Raw genomic sequence first — 26994 nt, 5'->3', positions numbered from 1 at the left:
ACATCATGCTTAGTAGATCCGTAGTATAGTGTAAAAAAAAAAAAAACTAAACTAAAAGTTTGGTGGGGGGCGGGTGGTGGCGCACAGAGTACTAAGCTCAAGGACCTGCGAAATCTTGTCCACCTGTCCACACATCCCACAGCCACTCACTCCCTGACTGCCGCCAAGCACTGCCCTCCACCCTCCGACTCCCTGTGACCTTTCACGCCCCCTCCAAGCTCTTCCACGTTCACCGACTGCTACCTGCTACCTGCTACCGGTGATCCCTGGGAAATCCAGGCTCCTCTCTGCCTATCCCCCCCCCCTTCTTCTATCCTCTCTTGTCATGGGGAATAACTCTTTGCCCCAGCTGAGGGCAGCCCTCCACTCACCTGTTCTCCTCCCTAGGACACAGCAAGACTTCGGGAGGAGCCTGGGCACAGCAGACTGTCTCGTGGTTGCATCATCTCTCCCGCCTACCCAGGTCACCCCTAGTCCTATGCCCAGGCCTCCCAAAGACAGCCTGGTGAATTGCCCGGGCTGAGTTCATGTCCTGACTTGGGGTCTCTCATCAAGAAAGGTGCTACTAGGGCCCGGTGGTAGAACACCCAGTTGAGCACACACATTACCAACTGCAAGGACCTGGGTTCAAGCCTTAGGTCCCTACCTGCAGCAAGGGGTCAGGAGGGGAGGTTAAATGAGCAGTGAAGCAGGGCTGCAGGTCTACCTATTTATCTATCTTTTTATCTATCTATCTCCCTCTTCCCTTTCAACTTTTCTGTGTTATCAAAGGAAAGGAGAGGGGAGGGAAGGGAAGAAAAGGAGGTGGGTGGGGGGTGGGGATGGGGGAGTGCACATTGGGAGCAGTGGGTTTGTGGTGCAGGCACCCAGTCCCAGAGCTAATCTTGGTGGCAATAAAATTAGAAAGAAAGGAATGAAATAAGAAAGGAAGGGAGGGGGGAAGGAAGGAGGGAATAAAGGAAATAAGAAAGGAAGGAAGCGTGGTCCGGGAGGTGGCACAGTAGTAAAGCATCGAATTCTCAAGCATGAGGTCCCGAGTTCAACCCCCAGCAGCACATGTACCAGAGTGATGTCTGGTTCTTTCTCTCTCCTCCTATCTTTCTCATTAATAAATAAATTTAAAAAAAAAGAAAGGAAGGAAGGAAATAAGACAGGAAGAGTGCAAGGAAGGAAGGAAGAAAGGAAGGGAAAGAAGGAAGGGAGGAAGGTAGGTAGGTAGGTGCTGGCCTCCTTCCTGTGGAGACTGGACGATGCACAGAAATGGCCAGGGTGGGTCAGAGGAACTAAAGTCCCAGAGTGATGAAGTCATTTAAAATCACAGCACAGAAGACCAGCTGGGGGGCACTGTAGTAGGGGTTTCTCTCTAAACCCAGAAGCACGTGCCCTTCCACGGATGTTCCTCGATCCTTAAAGCGTCAGAGCATAGTGGAAACGCAGAATTAGGAGGCTGGGCTGTGCTTCCCACCTTGACTGTGATATACACAATCCTGAACCTCAGGATCCGGGTCCGACTTTCCTCACCTGTGAGATGGGTCTGAATGGTTGATTTCAGAATTTTTTTTTAAAAAAAGTATCTAAGATGCTATGTAAACATAAAGTCAGTTATACCAAAGAAAAGATGGGAGAGGTGAGCTGTGGGCAAGAGAGGGGCTGGCCAGGACAGGAGGAGTGTGTCAGACTCCCAACAGCCATCAGGAGCCAGGAGAAGCCAGAGCCAGCTCCCAGGAGCATCCGCTAGCGACAGCGGCACTAAAAGGTAGCACACGTGGGACACGCACATGCTACAGTGTGGAAGGACCCCCACAGTCACTGTGCCCAGCATCAGAACTCAAGCAGGTAGTTCTGTGGCAGAAGGGATACTTTGCATGTCGTGAAATCTTGACTTTGCTATCTGGTGCAAATATGATGGCCTGGTTTTCTGGTCACTCGTAAGGAAAAAAATAGTCATAAACACCAGGTTTGAGCTCCCACTGCATTGAAGGGAATTTTGGTGCTGTGGTTTCTCTCTCTCTCTCTCTCTCTCTCTCTCTCTCTCTCTCCCTCCCCCATCCATCTCTCTCAAGCCTCTATAGAAGATGGAAGGGAGAAGAAATAAAGCAGGACATGCCAAAGAAGAGGTAGGGAGGAGGCGTAGGAGGAGGACAAGAAGGAGAAGAGGAGGCCGGCTGGCGGCACACCCAGTTAAGTATACACAGTGCTAAGTGCAAGGACCTACATAAGGATCTGGACTCAAGACTCTGTTCCCCACCTGCAGGAGGGACGCTTCATGTATAGCAAAACAGGTCTGCAGGTGTCTGTCTTTCTCTCTCCCTCTCTATCTCCCCCTCCGCTCTCAATTTCTCTCTGTCCTATCCAGTAAGATGGAAAAAATGGCCACCAGGAGCAGTGGACTCATAGCACTGGCACCAAACCCCAGTGATTATCCTGGAGGGAAAAAAATAGTTTATTATTTCATGAGAGAGACTGACAGAAGCCAGAACACTGTGCTGGTGTATTGAACTCAGAGCCTCACACATGCAAATTCTGAGCCTGACTGCAATTTTCCCATTTTAAAATAGAGGGAAAGCAGTTGAGGAGCGGGGGCTAGAACCCAAGTCCTTGTGTGGGTCACTATGTGCACTTAACTGAGTGTGCCACCGCCCGACCCCGAGAGGATCGGTGTTTGTTCAAGGTCACACACCCCCAAGTGACAGAGCCACACACTGCCCAGGTCTGACTGCCAAGTCTGCACCTTTCCTGCCAGCACAGCGTCTCTAGAACATTCTTCCTCAGGAGAACCAAAGCCCTTCTGCCAGCCAGCTCTGAGGGGGTAGAGGCTTCTGTAAACAAAGCAATAAATAGCATGGCAGAGCAGGCCATGCAACTATTAGGGTGACCCTGAAATGTCCCCTCAGACCCCTGGGAAAACCTTGGTCACAGAACCTGGATATAACTGAAGAGTTAATTTTTTATTTGTGATAAGTCTCCCGGGCTAGGTGACAGCTCTGTGAGTGGTATTTCCTGTGACTCCTTTGAGGTTCAAATATTAACCTCCTGCCCAGGGAGGACCAGGCAGCTTAACCATTAACACTTCACCCCCAGAAAATGCCCCCTGTCAGCCCTCCCTGTTCTGGTGTGGGGATAGATCCTGGTTGAGGGCCTCAGAGGCTGGGGACTGGAGGAGTCCTGCTCCAGGGGCAGCTGCTGTGGTGAGCAGGGCCCGGGTGTGAAGTCCTGCATCCAGGTCACCTCAGCTCAGCCTCTCCAGAGTGGTGCCTGAGGCCCCAAGGTCACCAGCCCCTCCGCCTGGTTCTGACATGGACCCCAGTGGCTCTAAACAGAAAATTAGACTCAGCTTGTGGGGAAAAACCCTGTTCCAAGAGTTTATAATGTGGGACTTATACTACTCTCTACCACTTTGACATTTCTCCTCTCTTTCTAGTCTTAAAAGAAACAATTAATGAGAAAGAGAGGGATAGGGGATGCTAGGACATCACAGTAGCACATGGGGTACCCAGGTTCAAACTCAGGACCTCATACTTGTAATTCCAGTGCCCTGGCTGCTGCACCCCTCCCAGGTCACTCTTTTCAGTCTTTGAGGAATAGTTCTCTGCAGTCATGTTCATTATACATAGCGATGGATCTTTTAGCTCAGCCTTCTCTCTCTCGCTCACTCAATGTCTGGTATTTACTTATTTATTATTGGATAGAAACAGAGAAAAAATGAGAAGGGAGGGAGAGATAGAAGGTAAAGAAACAGAGACACCTGCAGCTCTGCTTCACCATCCCTGAAGCTTTCCTCCTGCTGGTGGGCTTGAACCTGCACCCTTGCACACACCGTAATGTGTGCCAGGTGTGCCACTGCCTGGCCCCACTTAATTTTCTCAACCTCACAGAAGAGAGGGCCTGGAGACTTCTCCTCAGATGTCGATTCCCTCAAGAGACTTAAAGCAAATTTTCAAGGCAACAGCCCCCTTCTCCTAAATTTGCAGGAAATGTGCAGAAGGTCACACTACACAACAAATCCAAGTGATCTGTTGCAGGGTTGAGGCAGGCTGGCTACCCTTCCACCACCTGCCAAGGTCCTCCTAGGCCCTGTCACCGGCACCCTGCCTGTCCCAATGTCTGACACTGCAAGTCCAACACAGGCCCCTTGCCATGGGAAGAAGAGTGAAATCTCTAAAGGGTGCTCAAATGTCCCCCAGGGAGTTAGAGGCAGGACCCCAGGGAGCTTCTCCACCCCAGATGCACAAACTGGAACACAGAGGAGTGTTGGAGGAATAGCTGTCTTCCAGCCTGTCAGTCTGGAACCAGGGCAGAGCATGCTTCCCATTCGCAAGAACATGGCTGTGAGCTTGGTGGTGGTTGGGAGAGAGGCCTCCCAGGACAGAGGTCTGTATGCAGGGGACAGAGGGCCTGAGTGGGCTCAGTCCACCCATGACCAAGGTCAGCCTTCTCACCCAGAGGAACAGGAACGAAGAGGTCATGGGGGGAAGAGCGGCCTCAACCGCATGACAGAGTCACCAGGTAGTGAAATTGTCAAAACGTTCCCCTTTATTTTAAAATGGGGAAATTGCAGCCAGGACAGTGGCTCAGCATTCAAACTCAGCATTTGCTTGTGCTGCAAGGCTCTGGGTTCAATACACCAGCACAGTGTTCTTGTTTCTGTCAGTCTGTCTCATGAAAGCATAAACAATTTTTTCCCCTGCAGGGTAATCACTAGTGTCTGGTGCCAGCACTATGAAGCCACTGCTCTTGGTGGCCATTTTTGTCCATCTTACTGGATAGGACAGAGAGAAATTGAAAGAGATGGGGAGACAGAGAGGGAGAGAGAAAGACAGACACCTACAGACTTCCTTCACCACTTGTGAAGCGACTCCCCTGCAGGTAGAGATCTGGGGCTCGAGCCCAGATCCTTGCGTGGATCCTTGCACTTCCTACTATGTGTGTTTAACCAGATGCACTACTACAAGGCCCCCAGAAATATTTCTTTCAATGGGGTAGTTGAGGGGCACAGGAGTGAAGTCTGTCCTCCAGATGGCAGAGAGGAGGCAGCAGTGTGGCAGCCCAGGATGTGGGCCATGTAGGAGCTCCCCTTCTTCAGCCTGGGTGGGTCTCATGTCTGCCACCTCTTCTTGCCCTCATGGAAGGAAATCTCCCCCTTGCTCTAAACCGGCCTGGCAGGGAAGCTAGAGGACCCAGATGTTCCACAGGGCAGCGGGATGGTGAAGAAGAGAGAACAGCAGTGGCTGCTGCAAGTGTCAGAGTGACCAGACAAAGCAGCAGAACCACAGGCATTCTGGAGAGAATTTTCAGGAGTGCAGGGAGGAGGTGTACACACACATACACACACACACACACACACACACACACACACACACACACACACACACACACACACGGGTTTCATGCCTACACAATTCCACCAGCACTGGCAGGTTTTTAACTTTCATTTTAATTCAACATTAGACTGTATCACATGTTAAAACTTCTGTCAGGGCAGAGAGAGAGTCATTGGCCAGGGTGCATGCCTTGCTAAGTACGATGCTCAGGTTTGATCTCTGGCACCATACGGGGAGGGAAGTACTATGGCATTGAAGGAAACCTCAGTGCTGTGTCTCTCCTTCCCCCTCTCACTCACTCTCTCCACTTTCTTCCTTCTTTCTTTTCTTCTTTCCTTCCTTCCTTCCTTTCCTTTTTCCTTCCTTCCTTCTTCCCTTTCCTTCTTCTTTCCTTTTTCCTCCATAGTTATTGGCACTGGCACTAAAAATCCACTACTCCCAGCAGACATTTTTTACCCTTTTTTTTTTTCTATTTTATTGGATAGAACAGATAGAAATTGAGAGAGAAGGGGAGATAGACAGAGAGGGAAAGAGAAAGACTGATACTGAGGACCTGCTTCACTGAGTGTGGAGCGCCTCCTGCAGGTGGGGACACAGGTTCCAACCTGGGCCCTTGTACATAGCACTATGTGCACTTACCTGGGTGCATCACCACCTGGCCCTCTCTGTGTCTTTCTACCTGAATGAAAAAGTGAATCTGAGCAGTGACCTCACATGCCTAGATGATATATATGTGTGTACGTGTGTGTGTGTGTGTGTGTGTGTGTCACTTTTGTGCATCAAAGTACACAACACAGTGAAGCGACAATGTGCAGAGTAGGAGAGTGGTTTCCAGGGGCTAGAGGAAAGCAAATGATGAGTAAGTAGGGCACAGCTGATTCTGAGAAGAGAAACACTCCTCTGCAGGACAAGAGAATGGTGACTGTCTTGTTTTACATTTGTCAAAACCCACAGAGTGAGGCCAGGGAAGTGTGTGTACCAGTAATGCCCAGGACTTACAGGTGAGACGCCCTAGGCTCCGTCCCTGCCACCACCAACAGCCAGAGCTTAGTAGGGCTTTGATTTTTAAAAACTGATTTAACTGGGGAGTCAGGCGGTAGTGCAGCAGGTTAAGCACACGTGGCACAAGGACCGGTGTAAGGATCCCTGTTAGATGCCCCGTCTCCCCACCTGCAGGGGAGTTACTTCACAAGCAGTGAAGCAGGTCTGCAGGTGTCTATCTTTCTCTCCCCCTGTCTTCCCCTCCTCTCTCCATTTCTCTCTGTCCTACCCAACAACAACAACATCAATAATAACTACAACAATAAAACAACAAGGGCAACAAAAGGGAATAAATATTTAAAAAATAGATTTAATCAAAGCCCATAAGACACGTCCAGACTAATGTAAATCATGGGTTTGGGTGGTTGTGATATGTTGAAGTTAGTTCATCATTGGTAACGAATGTACCACTGGGGGGGGGCTCTGTTTGGTGGGAGTGCAGGGAATAACAGGAGTTCTGTGATTTCCATTCAGTTTTACAGTGAATTTCTCTAAAAACCAAAGCTTAGGGTCAGGAAGATAGTTCAGTAGTAGTGTAGCAGATTTGCATGAAGACATCCTTCCTTTTTAAAGGCTGAGTAATATTCCATTGTATGTATAACCCTTTTAAAAAATCAGTTGAAATATTTATACACCTTTCCCATATTTGGGAGATACTCTCTTCCCTGATCCAGCTTTCTGGTCCTTCTGCCAGCTGTGACATCATCTCCCCAGACAATAATTAGGATCCACCTGCATATCAGATTTCAGGCTCAAGCAAAAAACAAACAAACAAAAAAAACAAGACAAATAAAAAAAAACACTAGTATAGCCATAGACCCTTTGGAATATAACTAAAATATGCCTACTAGCTATCTACAAAATGGAGACTCCCTACCCCCGCCAACTCTTCATCTGCACTAGTCCAGCCTTTAGGTTCATGATTAGTCAACAATTTGTTTGGCTTTGTATGTTAACTCTCTTTTCAACCACCAGGCTCCAGATGCTAGCATGATGCCGACCAGACTTCCCTGGACAGACAACCCTACCAATGTGTCCTGGAGCTCTGCTTCCTCAGAGCCCTTCACCATTAGGGAAAGAGAGGAACAGGCTGGGAGTATGGATCAACCTGTCAACGCCCATGTTAGCTGGGAAACAATTATGAAAGCCAGACCTTCAACCTTCTGCATTCTGCAATGATCTTGGGTCCATACTCCCAGACGGTTAAAGAATAGGAAAGCTATCAGGGGAGGGGATGGGATACAGAGTTCTGTTGGTGGGAATTGTGTGAAGTTATACCCCTCTTATCCTGTGGTTTAGTCAATGTTTCCTTTTAATAAATTTAAAAAAAAATTAAAAAAGAAAAAACTCAGTTGAAAATTACCCCATCCAAAAATGGGGAGGACATGAACAGAATATTCCACCACAGAAGAGATCCAAAAGGCCGAGAAACACATGAAAAAATTCTCCAAGTCTTTGATTGTCAGAGAAATGCAAATAAAGACAACAATGAGATAACACTTCATTCCTGTGAGAATGTCATACATCAGAAAAGGTAGCAGCAACAAATGCTGGAGAGGTTATGGGGTCAAAGGAATCCTCCTGCACTGCTGGTGGGAATGTAAATTGGTCCAACCTCTGTGGAGATCAGTCTGGAGAACTCTCAGAAAGCTAGAAATGGACCTACCCTATGATCCTGCAATTCCTCTCCTGGGGATATATCCTAAGGAATCCAACACACCCATCCAGAAATATTTGTTTACACCTATGTTCATAGCAGCACAATTTGTAATAGCTAAAACCTGGAAGCAACCCAGGTGTCCAACAACAGATGAGTGGCTGAGCAAGTTGTGGTATGTATTCACAGTGGAATACTACTCCGCTGTTAAAAACAGTGACTTCATCGTTTTCAGCCCATCTTGGATGGAGCTTGAAGAAATAATGTTAAGTGAAATAAGTCAGAAACAGAAGGATGAATATGGGATAATTTCACTCTCAGGCAGAAGCTGAAAAACAAGGTCAGAAGAGAAAACACAGGTAGAACCTGAACTGGAGTTGGTGTATTACACCAAAGTAAAGGACTCTGGGGTGGGTGTGTGGGGGAGAGTACAGGTCCAATAAGGATGACAGATGACCTAATGGTGGTTGTATTGTTATATGGAAAACTGGGAAATTTTATGAGTGTATGAACTATTGTATTTACTGTCAAATGTAAAACATTAATTCTCCAATAAAGAAATTTTAAAAAATCAGTTGATAGATACTCAAGGACACTGGAGTATACAACCTCCAAGGCAGAGTCATCATAGATGACAACAAGGTCCAGCAAGGTGTAAGAAGGGACAGCTGGGAAGAAAAGGGGGTGAGAGGCAGTGAGGAGGAAGCCCAAAGCCTGGTTGTCTGGTTTTTGATGGTCACCTTTACAGACAGAGTGACTGTCCAGGTCACACACTAATTTCTTTCCTTTTTTTTTTTTTTTTTTTTTGCCTCCAGGGTTATTGCTGGGGCTCGGTGCCTGCACTATGAATCCACTGCTCCTGGAGGCTATTTTTTCCCATTTTGTTGCCCTTGTTGTTGTGCTTGTTGTAGCCATAGCTGTTGTTGTTGGATAGGACAGAGAGAAATGGAGAGAGGAGGGGAAGACAGAGAGGAGGAGAGAAAGATAGACACCTGCAGACCTGATTCACCATTTGTGAAGCGACCTTCTACAGGTGGGGAGCCAGGGGCTTGAACAGGGATCCTTATGCCGGCCCTTGCGCTTTGCGCCATATGCGCTTAACCCGCTGTGCTACTGCCCGACTCCCGGTCACACAATAATTTCTTTAGTTTAGTTTGTAATCCCTTCTCCTTTGTATGAGGAAAAAAATAAAATACTTCCAAGAATTTTTGAGGGGACTAATAAGGTTATTCTGGCTCCTGGCTATTACACTCGAACATTCTTGCATTAGTCTATCTCAGGATCTTACAACCTCCCTATAATGTTATTTTTACAAGGAGTATGCTTCTAAGGAGAGACTCTGGGCATTGGGCACATGAAGGCTCTATTCCGTTTCCACTAAGGTAAGTCAACACCTGCTCTAAAGAACAAGACCTATTTAAAGAGAAAATATATTTAATGGTTATTTTCCACTCTACATTCTTCCTTGTTCCTCAATAGCGAAAAGCACAGTAGAAAGAGAATAGGAATAAAATGAACACTTGAAATATCAAGTCACACTTTTGACTTAGTGACTCAATACCAATTTACGATTATAAGAAAATAGGGGTTTACTTCTATGCCCCTCCCATCACCACAGATCTGTTCCCCTCCCTCAGCACCTACCATAACTACCAGAGTTCTCCCACAGTCTAAGATATGCATTGATTTTTTTCCCCTCAGGCTCATGTGCCTAGTTTTCTTATATTCTATGTATCAGTGAAATTATCTGATAGCTGTCCTTCACCTCATTACTTGTCAAGTAAATGTTAAAGTCTTGATTAATAATAGTGATATCTGAATTAACAGTTTCAACATCTATCATTATAATTCCGAAGTAGACATCATTACTTTTATTTTGTAGATTAGGACATTGGGAATCAGGGAGTTAAATAATTCACCCATGGTCACACAGTAAATACTAGCCAGCAGCTCAGGCCAGGTTTTTCTGGCTCCAGACCACCTTCCCAGCAACCCCACCCGCAGAACTGGTAGCAGAGGTAAGAGAGCAGGTTACAGGCACAATCTCTTTGAGGAGTAATTCTCACCGACTCTGACTTGGTGATGTCACCATGCAGAAGACAGCAGTAAGAAAACACTGGCCACAGTAAAGGCACAATCACCCATCTGAAAAGCCCGCCTGCTGTGCCATGCATGCAACCCAGGTTCAAGCCCAGCCCCCACCTCACTAGAAGAAGCTTCAGCACTGTGATCATGTTCCCTTTCTCTCTTTTTCAATCTGAAAAAGTTAGCACAGAGTGGTGAAGCTCCAGTAACGACAAATAAAAATTAAAAGATGACAAAGGAGGAGGAGGAGGAGGAGAGAAAAGAAAGATGAGGGGTGGAGAGGAAAAGAGAAAAGAGGGGGGAGGAAGAGCAGAGGGCACGGGAGGGGGAAAGAAGGGAAAGGAGGGGAGGGGAAGGGCAGGGGCAGGGAGGGAAGGAGAGGGAAGGGAAGAAGAGGGTCCCCGGAGGTGGTGTAGAGGCTACAGTATGAGACTCTCAAGCATGAGGTCCTGAAGTTGATTCCTGGCAAGACACAGGCCAGAGTGATGCTCTGGTCCTCTCCCTCTCCCTCTCCCTCTCCCTCTCCCTCTCCCTCTCCCTCTCCCTCTCCCTCTCCATCATTCTCTCACTTTCGAATTAAAAAAAAAAATCTGAAAAAAAAAGTGAAAGAGGGGGCTGGGTGATAGCACAGCAGAGTTAAGAACACATGGAGCAAATTACAAGGATCTGAGTAAGGATCCCCATTCGAGCCCCCATCTCCCCACCTGCGGGGGGGGGGGGTCGCTTCACAAGCAGTGAAGCAGATCTGCAGGTGCCTATCTTTCTCTTCCCTCTCTGTCTTTCCCTCCTCTCGATTTCTCTCTGTTCTATCCAACAACAAAGACAGCAATAACAACAACAATGATAAACAACAAGGGCAACCAAAGGTAGAAAAATGGTCTCCAGGAGCAGTGGATTTATAGTGCAGGCACCGAGCCCCAGCAGTAACCCCAGAGGCAAAAAAAAAAAAAGTGAGAGGGGCCAGATGATGGTGCACCTAGTTGAGCACACATATTACAACACCCAAAGACCTGGGTTCGAGTTCCCAGTCCCCACCTGCAGAGGGAAAGCTTCACAAGTGGTGAAGCAGGGCTTCAGGTGTTGGTCTCCCTCCCTCTTTATCTCCCCCTTCCCTCTCGATTTCTAGCTGTCTTTATCAAATAAATACAGATAATGAAAAAGTTTTGAGTGAAAAAGAAAAGAAAGAAAGCACTGACTGTATTCATAAACCCAGAGAAAAAGCAGTGCAAGGGCTAGCTGGGCGAGCTGGGGGCGGGTGTAGACTACGCAGCAGGGTCTTTCTAGAACTTCCCCCTCCAAATGACTGTGTGAACAAGTGGGTCCCTACTCCCATCCTGGTCCAGAGGACAAGTCTCCTCTCACCCAGTGGGAGGAGACAAGACGCACAGGCGCGGCTGGGCTGAGGGCTGGTGTACCTGGGCCTGGCTGCTTGGTGCCAGCGTTTTCCAGCACCTGCTCCCCGGCGGCGAGCCCCTGCAGACAATGCTCCCGCTCCTCCCGCAGCATCCGCAGCACGTCGCACAGCCGAGGAGGGGAACCCGCCTGCAAGTCCAAAGGCAAGAAAGCTCATCACCTTCACTCCCTGAGTGTCACGCCACTCAACCTTCCTGTGAACGAGTGTGGACTAAGAGCGGGGATTCAAAAACAAGGCCAGCCAAGCTACTGGCCAGGCGGAGCTCCAAGCCCACAGTGAGCAGGAGGCAGCACCCCTGGTGGACAGAAGCAGGGTTCAGGCCACAGCTGGGACACCTGTCCTGCTCAAATATCCAGAGTTTGGCCCCTGGGATTCTCCCTCTTGCACTTAGGCCACCAAGTCCTTTTTTTTTTTTTTTTTTCTTTATGGGAGGGTAGTGGTTTACAGTCGATAGTGATTGATCCATGTGTGACATTTCCCAGTTTTCTGCATAACACTCTAAGCCCACCCCACCCCCACACTAGGTCCTCCTCTGCCATCCTGTTCCAGGACCTGAACCCTTCCCCTCCCAGAGTCTTTTACTTTGGTGCAATACACCAACTCTGGGCCAAGTTCTGCTTTGTGTTTTCCCTTCTGTTCTTCTTTTTTAACTTCTTCCTATGAGTGAGATCATCCCATATTCATCCTTCTCTTTCTGGCTGATCTCACTTTACATGATTCCTTCAAATTCCACTCAGCCACTAGTCTGTTGTTGGCTACCTGGGTTGCTTCTAGGTTTTGGCTATTACAAATTGTGCTGCTATAAACATAGGTATACACAAAACTTTTTGGATGGATATGTTGGGTTCCTTAGGATATATCCCCAGGAGAGGAATTGCAGGGTCATAGGGAAGGTCCACTTCTAGCCTTCTGAGTGTTCTCCAGACTGCTCTCCACAGGGGTTGGACTAATTTACATTCCCACCAGCAGTACAGGTGTTAACTTTTCTGGTGTATGGCATTCTCACAGAAATGAAATGGTATCTCATCCTTGTCTTTATTTGCATTTCTCTGACAATCAGTGACTTGGAGCCTTTTTTTTTTTTAATGTTTGTTAGGTCACCGAGTCTTGATACCATAAAGAGCTATTTGTTTTCTGGGTATCTTAGTAGTATTCAGCACGACTTAAATTTATTTCATTCTAGTAGTGTCTATTTTATTTATTTTGTTTGTTTGTTTGGTTTTTTGTTGGCTTTGTTTTTTGTTTGTTTGTTTTTTGCTTAGCTTTTGACCACAGAGAGCACTGCACAGAGAGCTCAGAGCCACAGCTCTGGCATGCAGTGTTGCTGGAGACTGAGCCTGGGACCTCTGGGCCTCAATCATACAAGTCTGACATGACTGTGATATCTCCCCAGCCTCCAACTGTGTTTATTTAGTTCAGTAAGGTCTTTGAAACCTACCCTGAACCATCCTCCTGTCCCACAGAGAAAAGCACATGTCTGACCCAGACTAACCACAACCACAGAGAAGAGTTGGGACAGGAGGACACAGAGACAGTCCAGCGTTTCCATCTAACTGCCTGGGGTTTTCAAGGCTTGGCTCAGCTGTATCATTGCTGCCTGAGACATGACAGACCATGTGGAGGAAAGCAAGCATGAGGTCTCAGGTTCTACTCTGGTTCCCCCTCTTTCCCTCTCCCTCTTTCATAAATAAATAAATCGTTGGGCTGGCATAACAGATAACTTGCCTCTCTGTCTTTAAAAAAATTTTTTATATATTAAACTTAAAATGTACTTTTTAAAAAAATTTTGGCACCATGGAGCTCAGAGCTTGCACTATAAATTCACCATTCTCAAAGGCCACTTTCAATTTTTTTCTTTCTATTTTTTATTTTTTATATTTATTTATTTATTCCCTTTTTTGCCCTTGTTTTTATTGTTGTAGTTATTGATGTTGTCGTTGTTGGATAGGACAGAGAGAAATGGAGATAGGAGGGGAAGACAGAGAGGGGAGAGAAAGACAGACACCTGCAGACCTGCTTCATTGCCTGTGAAGCGACTCCCCTGCAGGTGGGGAGTTGGGGGCTTTAACCGGGATCCTAAAGCCAGTCCTTGCGCTTTGCACCACGTGCACTTAGCTCACTGCACTACGGCCTGACTGCCTTTCTATTTCTATTTGACAGGACAGAGAGAAATTGAGAGGGGAGGGGGAGATAGACAGAGGCGGAGAAAGACAAAAACCAGCAGATCTGCTTCATTGCTCATGAAGCATCCTCTCTGCAGGTGGGAAGTGGGGGTTTGAACCCAGGTCCTTGTGCATGGTGATATATGCGCTTAATCAAGTGCACCACTGCCCAGCCTCTTACAATGTACTTCTGTATAAGTACTTTTTAAGTGTTTTGCCACTAGACATTTAAAATGTATTTTCTTGTAAGTACATTTTTTCCTTTTTATTTGTACTAGCAACAAAGAGGTTATTAGAAACAACAGGCCCCTTCTATAACCTTTACCTGCTCTCCAAAGGCAACCACTTTCAATTCATTTTAGCTGCTTATTGTCATTTTTATTTATTTGCCATGTGCAAGACCCAAGTTTGAGCCTGACCCCTACCCATATTAGAAAAGTCTGGCCCTCAACACATTACTTTGTGTGTGTGTGTACACACACACACACACACACACACCTCTTCCTGTTTTGATCTACTTGAAAACAATCTCCACATTTAAAAATCATGTTTCTATATTGCTATTTCAATGTATTGATCTGAAACTTTATCCAAAACCCTCTATTGTGGAAGAAAAACATTTAGATGTTTTATTTCTCCCTACATAGACATTTCTCCCCCCAGAAACTACATGTACTTGTCTTGACTTGATTTTTAGTTAAATGAATGTTCTGTATTTATAATCACAATTTGTTTCTTACTGTGCAGTATCATTCACTGCTCAGTCTAGTCATATAAAACAATTATGTCTGTCTGTGCACATTTTGTTTTTCCTGAGGTCAACAATCACTATGCTTTTTTATTTTCCCATTTGATTAGTTGACTGTGTAAGCATAGCTAATTTTTCAAGTGTCCCAACAAATCTGCTAGACATCTATCAACAGTTATGTTTGTTTTATCTCTGGAGCCCTCTGCCCCCACCTGAGGCTGACTCTGATCTGGGTGTGATGCCTGGCTGAGGTCTGGGATTTCTCTCCCTGACTCCCCTGGTAAGAGTGCATGTCCCAGATCCCTATACATCCTCCTGGCTCTGTACTCCCTTGCTCTGCAGAGGCACACTCTCAATCAAGTTCCTGGGAAAGAAGACATAGGAGGTAAATTTTGAGAGCTAAATTGACCTTATGTAATTATTTAGGAGTGAAGAAGGGTTTTGTTTGCTTGCTTTTTTGTTTTGTTTTTACCATTTTAATATTTATTTATTCCCTTTTGTTGCCCTTGTTGTCACTGATGTCATTGTTGGATAGGACAGAGGAAAATGGAGAGAGAAGGGGAAAACAGAGAGGTGGAGAGAAAGATAGACACCTGCAGACCTGCTTCACCACTTGTGAAGGGACTCCCCTGCAGGAGGGGAGCCGGGGGCTCAAACCAGGATCCTTGGACTGGTCCTTGTGCTTTGCACCACGTATGCTTAACCATTTTATTTAAATTTTTTTTTTTTTTTAAGTAGAGTGCTGCTCAGCTCTTGCTTATGGTAGTACGGGGAATTGAACCTGGAGCTTTGGAGCCTCAGCATGAGAGTCTCTTCGAAGAAGTTTGTTTTTGTGGGCCAGGGCTTTGCATGTGTGATATTCCACTGATTACCCATGGAGGCAGAGAGAGTGAAGGAGAGATACCACAGATCTGTTCACAAAGATTCCCCTAGTACCTCACACGATACTCTCATGTAGTGCTGCTGGCGACTCGAACTCAGTTCTTCACACATGGTAAAATGCTTCTTTTACCTGATGGGCTATCTCTACCAACCCTGAAAAAGCTGTCATCAATTTGATCAATTAATAATTTGGGTGGAGAATTCTAGGTTGAAAATAATTTGACATTCTGAAAAAATTCAAAAAGTCAAATTTTGAATGTCTTTCTTTCTTTCTTTTCTTCCTATGTTGTTGACAAGAAATCTAATTCTGGTTCCAAATCTTTTGCAGGTGAATTTTTTTTTTTTAAGAATGAATGTATTTTGGATTCCAGCATACTGACTCTCTTCTTTTTTAAATTTTTAAATCATTTATTTATTTATTTATTGGGTAGAGACAGTCAGAAATAGAGAGGGCAGGGAGGAAGAGAGAGAGAGAGACCTGCAGCCCTGCTTCACCACTTGTGAAGTTTTCCCCCTGCAGGTGGGGACTGGGGGCTCGAACCTGGGTCCTTGCACACTGTAACATGTGCCCTCAACCAGGTGCGCGACCACCTGGCCCTCAACTCTCTTCTTCTTTTTAAAAAATATTTTATTTGGGGCTGGGTGGTGAAGCACCTGTTGGAGCATACACATCACAGTGCACAAAGACCAAGGTTCAAGCCCCCGGTCCCCACCTGCAGGGGAAACCTTCACAAGTGGTAGAGTAGTGTTGCAGGTGTCTGCCTCCCTCTCTATCTTCCACTTCCCTCTCCATATTTCTGCTCCTATCCAAAATATTTTAAAACATTTGATATATTATATTATATATTAATATATTAATATGTATGCTCATCTGGTTGCACTACTACTTGACCCCTACAAGAGACCATTTCTTTGCTGGTGGAAAGTCTTTGAAATTCTTTGAGGAAATGATTCTTTAATTTAATGAGATAATCAATGGGCATGTCTACCTGAAGATTTGTGTTCTGCTTTTCTAGGAAATTACAACATATTGTATTTGTTTGATTGTATTATTCCCTTCCTTCTTATTTGTTCAGGCTCCCTAGAATTCATAGTAGTTGAATAATGAGCAACCCGATTAGACCCACTAATCTCATCTTTCTCTGTCATTCTTCTACCATGTTGTCTGTCATCTCCCGGAATATTTCCTTGACATGACCTATGAAGGTTTCTTTTACTCCTCTCCTCTCTTCTCTCCTCTCCTCTCCTCTCCTCTCCTCTCCTCTCCTCTCCTCTCCTCTCCTCTCCTCTCCTCTCCTCTCCTCTCCCTTCTCCTCCCTTCCCCTCCTTTCCCCTCCCCTCCTTTCTTCTCCTCTCTCTTCTCTTTCCTTCCCTCCCCTCCTCTTCTCTCCCCTCTTCTCTTCTTTCTTTCTTTCTTTCTTTCTTTCTTTCTTTCTTTCTTTCTTTCTTCCTTTCTTTCACAGAAAAGGCAGAATGGCAGTGAGAGTGAAAGAGACCATCACACCAAAGCCGCCTTCAGTGTGCTGGGGGCTGGGCTTGAACCTGGGTCACACACAAGTGAGCCACTTTGCTGACCCATCTATTGAGTTTTCTAATGAATGTTTTGTCATTGTGCACTCAATCCCCAAGAAGCCTTTCTCATGTTCTGATGATTCCTTGCCCACGGTATCCTCTTGCCCACAGTTGCTCTTCTCGGTTCTGGAAGATTTTTTGCAGACTGTTGCCATTTCAGAGGGCAGGGAGGTAGGTAAGCAGGCAGCACATCTTCTCTGTATGCAGAAGAAAGTGGGTTTGAGCCCCTGACTGCAAAAAATGACTTGCACCCTTCTCTGTCTCTAGTTCACTCTTTCATTTTATTCTTTATTCTTATTATTTTTAATAAAGGTTCCCAACTTCTGCTGTAAACAGACTTTGGGAAGTGCTGGTATTGGGTTATCTTACTGTGACTCCAGGAACCTTCTTTTTTTAAAAAAAATTTATTTGTTATTGGATAGAGACAGAGAGAAAAAAATGAGAGAGAAGGGGGAAATAGAGAGGAAGAGAGACAGAGAGATGCCTGCAGACCTGCTTCACCACCTGTGAAGTGACTCCCCTGCAGGTGGGGAGCCGGGGGCTCGAGCCAGGATCCTAACCAGGTCCTTGTGCTTTGCACCACACGCGTTTAACCCGCTGTGCTACCGCTCAACTCCCCACTCTTTCATTTTAAAAATTTGGAGAGGGCAGAGGTAGATAGCATAATGGTTATGCAGAGACTCTCATGCCTGAGGCTCCGAAGTCCCAGGTTCAATCCCCTGCACCACAATAAGCCAAAGCTGTGCAGTGCTCTGGTGTTTCTCTCTGTCTCCTTCTCTCTCTGCATCTCTCTCAAAAATAAGATAAATGAAATTAAAAAATTAGATAAAAAATGGTTGGGGGAGGGAGCAGAGGCTCAGCAGTAGAGAACACACAGGAGACTCTTAATTCAATCTCTACCACCACAGAAAAGGATAAAATATGGGAGCAGGTGGTGGTGCACCCAGTTAAGCGCACATAGCCCCTGGCTTCCCACCTTCAGGGGAGAAGCTTCACAAGTGGTGAAGCAGGTCTGCAGGTGACCGTGTTTCTCTTCCCCTCTCTGTCTTTCCCTCTATCAGTTTCACTCTGTCAGATCCAATAAAATGGAAAGAAAAAAAAAGGCCACCAGGAGCAGTGGAGTCATAGTGCCAGTGCCAAGCCCCAGTAATAATGCTGGAGGCAAAAATATATATACATGTATTTCAAGTTTTAACTGTGACCATGTGCTGTGAGTTTTCCCTCTGTGTTTCCACTTCATTTCTCTTGGCTGTTTACTCCCACATGGGAGGCATGCCTCAGCATCATACCCAAGTTCGAGGCACCAAAGGGTTCTAGACATAACAGCCCTGGATGGTTTGTTGACTGGTGGCCTTCACTGTAGCATAAGCTGGTTGCTCTCTGGGTGTTTCTTTTCCTTGTTAGGGGCCTGTCCACAGTGCTCAGATGCCCCTGGGCAATTTGCTCTCATGCTTCCTTCCACCCCACAGGCCTGTGGGTTCACATTTTCACCGCTCTGCTCACACCACTTGGCATGCTTTCCTTTTCCTTGATATTCCTGCTTTATTGTTGTTTCTTGTCTTTGTTTTCTTTTACTTTGTGGAGCTATATCCTTTGGATTCTTTTGTTATTTTAAGGGAGTTTTCAAAGCCAGAGCAGATAAGCACACATGGTTAATCAGCCTTGTAAACCAGATGTCCTAGTGTGATATAATGAGAATTATATATCTAAACTTTGTCCCTGGTTCCTGACACAGAGCTCCTCAAATCCCCTGTAACTGCCTGAGAGAAGCATCTTTTGTTAGATTTTTATCTTTACCCAAGTTCCCTATACAAAGATTCAGAGTGATGAGTGATTCTTTTGTGTACTAATAAGATGATTAGTCTGGGGGTTCCAGATAACTTCAGATGGAGCTGGTCATAAGAAAAACCATCATAGGGCAAGGAAAATAGCTCAAACTTGCATGCCTGAGACCACAGGTTCAGTCCCCCTACACCACCACCACATGCCTGATCTGAGCAGTGTTCCTATCTCTCTCTCTCTCTCTTTCTCTCTGTCTCTCTCTCTCTCTTTTCTGCCTTTTCCTCCCCATTTTCTCTCATAATAAATCTAAGAAAGAAAGAATAAAAGGTATAATGACTATGATGAGAAGGTTTTAAATTATTATTATTATTATTTTACCAGAGCACTGTTCAGCTCTGGCTTATGGTCTTCCAGGGGATTGAACCTGGGACTTTGGAGCCTTAGGCATGAGAATCTCTTTGCAAAACCATTATGCTATCTACCCTCTGCCCAGGGTTTTAACTTTTAGCCTCACTGACCCAGCATCACTGGAGAAGGTGAGAGAGGTTGGAGACAGACTAAGTCACAGGGGTCAGTAACTGAATCAGCATTTGTCATGAAGTACATAACATAAACAGCCCAAACCAGGAGTTGTACCCAGAGATATAAGGAAGCTTTCCACATACCCCCTCCCTACTTCCAGCACCACTTCCATTTGCCTGCCTTTGAGTTGTACCCTTTGTAACGAAGCAGTAACAGTAAATACAGCACTTCCTGAATTCTGCAAGTCATTCTGCCAAATTACAAGACCATGGGAGAGGTACATGAGACCCCTTAATTCAAAGCTGAATGCTCAGCCTAGCTTTGCAATTGGTATCTGAAGTGGGGACAATGTTGTGAGAAAGTGTCCTTTAGCTGTGGGGCCTGCACTAAATCCAGGCAGCTGGTGTCAGAACTAATTGCAAAAGCTGGTACCCAGCTGGTGTCTGCATTACTGGACTTTGTCAGTGTGCTGATGGTGGGAGTGGAGGGGCACACATCTGATGTCAAAGGTAAACAGTTTTGAGCAGAAAAGGGCAAGAGTTGGTGTCGACTGGCAGTAAAAAAGAAGCACAGACTCAAATACAGTTAGAAATACATTCCCTACAAACAGGAGACTTTAAGAAAATTCTACTAAATGGCACTTTTATTATTTTCATTAACTAAACAAAATTTTTTTTTTTTCTACTAGAGCACTGCTCAGCTCTGGCTGATAGTGGTGCAGAGATTGAACCAGGGACTTGGGTGCCTCAGGCTTGAGTCTCTTTGCATAACCATTACACTATCCACCCCCAAAACATATACTCTTCTCTTTAGTTTTAGAATTTAGGTCCAACTCATCTTTTCATCTGATATTTAAAACTATTACTGAGTCATGTCAAGGTTTTTTGTTTTTTTTTAATTACTTGGGCCACAACACTTTTTACGTATCTTTTGTCTTTAGTTTTGAGTTTTAAACTAACCTTTTTTCATAGACCTTTAACTCATGGATTATGTAATATAGTTGCTGCACTCCAACGTTCTTTACAGGATGAATCTTTTTATAATACCAAGGAGCTTCTTGGGGTTTTCTGAGCTTGACAGAGTGAATCCTTTCGAGGTCTGCTACTGAACTGTGGGATCTGTATCTGTCCAGCGCCATTCTGGGGGAATTCCACTTTACTGTATCGATAGTTTCGATTCAATTCTGGTTTTTTAAAAGTTAGGATGACTTTATTTTTAGAAAAGGTACTTAAGGGGGGCAAAGGAACCTTCCTGCACTGCTGGTGGGAATGTAAATTAGTCCAACCCCTGTGAAGAGCAGTCTGGAGAACTCTCTGATGGCTAGAAGTGGACCTACCCTATGATCCTGCAATTCCTCTCCTGGGGATATATCCTAAAGAGCCAAATACACCCATCCAAAAATATCTGTGTACACATATGTTCTTAGCAGCACAATTTGTAATAGCCAAAACCTGGAAGCAACCCAGGTGTCCAACAACAGATGAGTGGCTGAGCAAGTTGTGGTCTATATACACAATGGAATGCTACTCAGCTATTAAAAATGGTGACTTCACCATTTTCAGCCCATCTTGGTTAGAGCTTGAAGAAATCATGTAAAGTGAAATAAGTCAGAAACAGAAGGATGAATATGGGATGATCTCACACTCTCAGGCAGAAGTTGTAAAACAAGATCAGAAGAGAAAACACACATAGAACCTGAACTGGAATTGGCATATTGCACCAAGATAAAAGACTCTGGGGTGGGGGGAGGGAATACAGATCCAAAAAGGATGACTGAGGACCTAGTGGGGGTTGTATTGTTATATGGAAAACTGGGAAATGTTATGCATGCACAAACTATTGTATTTACTGTTTTACTGTTGAATGTAAAACATTAATTCCCCAGTAATGAAATTAAAAAAGGAAAAAAAAAAAAAAGAACGGTGCTGGGGAGACAGCTATGCAAGGAACTCTTATGCCAGGGCTGGGCAGTGGTGTACCTGGTTAAGCACAATAGTCCTAAGCTCAAGGATCCGGGTTTGAGCCCCCAGCTCTGCACCTGCAGGGTGGAAGCTCCACAAGAAGTGAAGCAGGTCTGCAGGTGTTTCTCTGTCTCTCTTCCTCTCTATCTCCCCCTCCTCTCTCAATTTCTCTGTCCCATCCAATAAAATGGAAAAAATGGCCCCTGGGAGCAGTGGATTTATAGTTTCACCACTAAGCCTCATAGATAACCCTGGAGGTAAAAAAAAAAAAAAAGAAGAAGAAGAACTCTCATGCCTGAGGCTTCTCTGAGGTTCCCAGTTCGATCCCCAGCACCACCATCAATAGTCCTCTGTTTTTTCTCTCTCTCTCTCTCTCAATCTCTCTCTCTCTCTCTTCCTCCCTCTCTCCCTTTCCCTCTCCCTCTCTCTCTATCATTAAAATAAAATTTAAAATATAACAGAAATAAAAGAAGGCTTAGGTGACCTTGAGCAGGCAGTGGGGGTGGGTGTATAGGTGAGGTGAGGAACGCTGACTTTCAGGAGTCTGATTTGGATGGTGGTGGAGGGGTGGTGAAAAGAAAACATCCTGTCTGCTCACGATTCATCAGGGGCAGTAATAAAAGCAGCAGATTAATAAGAAGGTAGCAAAGAGAACTTTGCTAGCATGTGCATAACTATATAATCTGGGTCTCACCATGTGACCTTAGGAGCCAACCTACAGAGCTTTGTCACTCAGATGACCTTGGAAAGAAGAATGAAGAGGTCAGTCAAAGTAACACAGATTTTACCTTCTCCAAGAAGAATAGCAAGTGAGTAAGACATAAAGCACCACCGGACCCCAGCTGTACCTCCAGATGTCTTGTGAGATGGGGCCCAGGTGGCTCTGAAGGGCAATGATGCTATGGCCGCCATGGAACACTCACCTTGGCAGGTACTGTGAAGCCATGGGGAACCAACCACAAAGTTAGGTGAAGGGGTTGCTCAGCAGCCTTCATCCTCTTATAAGGGAGACAGAGGGGGCCAAAAGATTTTTGCACCCCTGCAGGTGTTCTGGTTGTGTCAAGAACTGCTGGAGTTGTGCCATGTGAAACTTGGGAATTAGATAAGATGAATTTGGAAGGCTGGATTTATGATATGGTAGGACAGCTAAGGAAGACTACACAGAAGTGTGAGCAAGTAGGACTGGGAAGATAGCAGGGCTGGAAGATAGCACAATGGCTATGCAAAAATATTTTCATGAGTGAGGCTCCAAAGACCCAAGTTCAATCTCCCATACCACCATAAACAAAAACTGAGCAGTACTCTATTCTCTCTCTCTCTTTTTAAATTTGTATTAGTGATTTGATATTGATTTACAAAATTACAAGTTAACGGGTATAATTCCACACCGTTCCCACCACCAGAGTTCTGAATCCCAAGTCCCTCCATTGTAAACCACCACGGTTCTCCTGAGGTTGCAGATACGGATTCACTGTTATCTCTACAACTATCTCTCTACATTTGTACATATTTGCCACCTTTTTCTTCCAGGTCCAGTCCTCTCTTCCCCTCCAAAGCCACATAGAACCCTATTACTACATCCAATTATTTCTCTTTTTTGTCCCTTTCTCTGGGACCTGATAGAGCTGGAGTTCTGAGCCCTCTTATCCTCTCCTTTCTATCACTTCTCCCCCACTGGGAGCATGGATCAAAGTTGTTTTGGGGTTGCAGAAGTTAGGAGGTCTGGCTTCTGTAATTGCTTCTCTGCTGAAACTGGGTATTGGCAGGTCGATCCATACCCCCAGCCTGTTTCTGTCTTTCCCTAGTGAAGTAGGGCTCCAGAGAGGTGAGGTTCCAGGACACATTGGTGTCTACTCTCTCTCTCCATCTCCTTTCCTCTCTCCCTCTCTCTCATGAAAATAAAACAAATAAAATATATACATTCTTTAAAAGTAAGGAAGCAAGAAAGTAAGGGCCAAATGACAGAGCAGGATGAAGTAGGATAGAAACTAGGAGCCTTTGAGAATTAGACACATCATGGTGAGGAAGAATGGTGTCCGAGTCAAAAGGGAGATGTACTCCAAGAGTCCCTGGCCTTTCTGCAGCCTAGGCCCATGCTTGGCTTGGCCCAGGACAGTCTGGGCGTATACCTGCACTCTCTACACAGTCACCTGCATCTCACTTTTGTTAGAGCTCAGGTGGTCTCAAAAGCAGGATCAGGCTTGAACAGTGTCTTGTGAATGTGGTAAAAGGAAGGGCCACTGGTAAGAATGATGTCAGAGGGCAGTGGTGTTGTGGGTTGAGTGAGTGGAAGTGGAGGCAGTGATGATAACTTTTCTTTCTTTTCATAGCCATCAGGGTTATCTCTGAGATCTCTGGGGCTCAGTGCCAGCACTACCAGCTCCCGGTAGATATTTTTCCCTTTTTTTCTTTCTTTTTAATTTTTATTAGATAGGACAGAATTTTATCTAATTTTATTAGATAGAGAGAAATTGAGAGAGGACAGGGAGATAGAGAGAGGAAGATAAAGAAAGGTATCTACAGACTTCCTTCACCACTCGTGAAGCGGAAGCTCTGTAGGAGTAGAGTGGAGGCTTGAATCGGGGTCCTTAGTAATATGTGCACTTAACCCACTGCGCCAACTGCCCAGCCCATGATGACTGACATTTCTTGCAAGAAGCTGGCCATCAGGGGGCAGAGTAAACTGGCTTAAAGGGCTGCAGAGGAAGAGCTCTAACCTAGTGGACTGGTCAGAGTTGGGTAGACTAAGCAGCTAGACTAAGTAGACTAAGAGGAAGGCAGGATGGCTGTCAGTATGGACTCTCAGGACAGAAGTTCCTGTAGATGGAGAGCAGGGTCAGGGCACACAAGTGTCACAATGTGGTTATAGTTTGTGATATACAGAGAAGCTACAGCTGCCTAAGGACTAAGAAGCAACATGCCAAAGCTTTAGCAATCTTCCAAAGATGGCAGAATTCTTACTGATAACCACGTTTTTACTAGTCTGCATTTTTCATAACGTGAACATTTTCCTTCTCATGTTTCTTGTTAAGAGAGTTTTTATTGTACTAGAATCAAATTGAATAAATTTTTCTTCTGCTAAAAAAAAAAAAGAAGGGGAAGATGGTTCTTCTTCCACACGAGTGGAGTTTCCCCTCACCCCAAAAAAACACCTGGATGTTGATATACAAACTCAATGTGACCGTATTTTGGACATAGGACCCACAAGCAGATAACTGCAGCTAGATGAAGTCTTAAATGTGGAATTCTAGTCTGATATGATTAATATCATTAAAGAGAATGAGACTAGAGGGACCAAGGAGGTGGCTAGAATGATTTGCATGCTTGAGGCGCTGGGATCAATCCCCCAACTGCATAAAAAACAAGAAAGGCACATGCAAATAGATTGTCAGTTGCAGAATAACTGCTCTGGTCTCCCTCAAAAAAAAAAAAAAGAGTTCTTTCACAATCTCATTCTATGCACCCACTCAGAGTAAAGGACATGTGAGGACATGACAACCAGCCACAAGCCAGGAAGAGCTCTCGTGCCAGAACCCAAGTGTGCTGGCCCTTGATCTAAGACTTCCAGCTTCCAGAACTCTGTGAAAATAAATGTCTGTTACTGAAACTACCCTGACCGAGGTACTTTGTTATGACCTAAACTGACTAAGACAGATGGGAAGGAAAGGAATAAGAGATGGGCAAGATGCTTTACTCAGAGGAAGTTCATCCAATTTGTCTTGATGCAGAAAATGGAAGGCAGGGTTGAAGAAATAACAACAGCTTATGTAACAGACTCTCGTGCCTTAGGCACCAGAGGTTTCAGGTTCAATCCCCAGTACCACCATAAACCAGTGATGAATAGTTCTCTAGCAGTAGTAGTAGTAGTGGTGGTAGTGGTAGTAGTGGTAGTAGTAGTAGTAGTAGTAGTAGTAGTAGTAGTAGTAGTAGTAGTAGTAATAGACATAGTAATAGTAGAAGTAGGAGAGGTAAGATGGCGGCGGCCTGAGAAATCGCTGACAGCGAGTGCTCTGATAGCATCGTCGGCAACGGTAGGATTTTCTGCCTTTAGCAGGCCAGTAAATAAGGGGGGGGCACCAAAGAAGTGATTACAGTTTAATTTGGGTTAACAATTAGAGCAAAGGTGACACGGACTAGCGGGGCTCCAGAATTCCCAGGCGGCGCCAGGCAAGGCGAGTGCACCGGGCATTGTCCTCCGCCCGCCCTGGAAGGCTGCTCCTCCGCCTGTTGCAGAGCGCGGCGGGCAGAGGACCCGGAGAGAGCACTTTAGCTCGGGGGCTGCCTCTTGGGAGTTGCCAGGGTCCACCGCGACCCTGAGGGTGGATCCAAAGACTTCTTGAGTATAGCTCTCATTGGATCAAAGGACTTGGAGCTAGTTTTCATTTTTGAGAAATCCTTTAAAAAAGTCTGGAGGGCGGGGTTTCCCGGAAGATGGCGCCCAGAGAAGCGGCCAGCCTTTGAGCTCCGGACACATCTCGTGTAAACAATAGGATTTCCTGCCTTTAGCAGGCCAGCCAATAAGGGGCCATAACGGTCATACCAAGGATGTGTCTATAACTTAATTTGGGTTAAGAATTAGAGTAGGGGAAAAAATTCTTTTTTCTTCCTTTTAATTTTCAAGCATACATCCTTCCCGCCGCCCCCCCCCCCCCATAAGCAGTGCCTGGGACCAGCTACTAGCAGGATACCCCATACCACCAAACAGGGTTTTTTTTTTTCTTTTTTTTTCTTTCTTTTTTTTTTTTTTTAATTCACTGATACACATTTGGGAAGTTCCTCACACTGCTCTTTAATTACAACTCTTCTTCTTATCTTCTCCCTTTTCTCTCTCTTATCTCTCTCTATCTCTCTCTTTTTTTTTTTTTTTAATCTTGTCATACACTTCTTTCTTCTTTGCCTTTCTGAATTTGTGAATTACTTTGGGGAAGAAATCTGACCCAGAGTGGACTCTCTACGTGTGTATCTCTGCTCTAGTTCCCTTTACACTCTTGTTACCCTTAGAATATACACTGGATAGTAGATTTGCATAACTGTCTATTCTTGCTATCCTCTCTTCCTTTTCTCTTTCTTCACTGGGATTTGGTTACTATCTTTTCACGGACTGGAGAAATTGTTTGGCTAACTGGTAACGATTAAACTCCTTCAATACTTACTTCAGTTGCTACTGTTATTCCGGAGGTTGGTGAGTGCAATTGTCATAAAGGTATTTAGTACAGTGTTACTTGTGCTCAAATCACAACAACTGAGGAACAACAGAGCATTAAAAAAAAAAAAAAAGAGAGAAACACATAAATTAAAAAAAAAAATGGGTAGATTAAAAACAAATAAAACTGCTACCCCAATGAATGAAGACAAGAGCCCAGAAGAAACCACAAATCAGTCAGAAGTAACCATAGATAAGAAAAGTATGCAAGCAATAATAAACTTATTAATCACAGAAATGAAAACAACATTGGAGGAAAGAAATGGCAGTATTAGGGAAACAACAGTTGAGACCCCCAAGGAAAATACTGATTATCTTGAGACAATTAGAGAACTGAAAGCTGAAATAGCTGTAATGAAGAAAGAAGCTGAGGCAAGGGAAAGCAGACTAACAGAAGCAGAAAACAGAATTAGTCAGACAGAGGATGAGTTAGAGAAAACTAAGAAAGAGGTGAAAGAGCTTAAAAAGAGATTGAGAGACACTGAAAACAACAACAGAGACATATGGGATGATCTCAAAAGAAGTAACATTCGTATAATTGGCCTGCCAGAGGAAGAAAGAGAGGAAGGGGAAGCAAACATCCTAGAGGAAATAATACAAGAAAATTTCCCAGACCTGAATAACAGAAAGGATATCAAGGTGCA

At 45.1% G+C, this 26994-nt stretch overlaps 1 protein-coding gene across 2 annotated transcripts in view; it reads right to left on the bottom strand.

Moving 5' to 3' along the window:
* Nucleotides 1-26994, bottom strand: part of SCTR (secretin receptor) — an 86154-nt gene that overhangs the window by 45948 nt on the left and 13212 nt on the right. For both annotated transcript variants that reach the window (XM_007524770.3, XM_060177995.1), the window contains exon 2: nucleotides 11520-11646. In XM_007524770.3, coding sequence (XP_007524832.2) covers nucleotides 11520-11646 — 127 coding nt within the window. The remainder of the gene's footprint in view (nucleotides 1-11519; nucleotides 11647-26994) is intronic.

Source organism: Erinaceus europaeus, chromosome 18 (genome assembly GCF_950295315.1).
Source record: "Erinaceus europaeus chromosome 18, mEriEur2.1, whole genome shotgun sequence".
Taxonomy (NCBI): domain Eukaryota; kingdom Metazoa; phylum Chordata; class Mammalia; order Eulipotyphla; family Erinaceidae; genus Erinaceus; species Erinaceus europaeus.
This window is presented reverse-complemented; position numbering and strand designations above follow the sequence as displayed.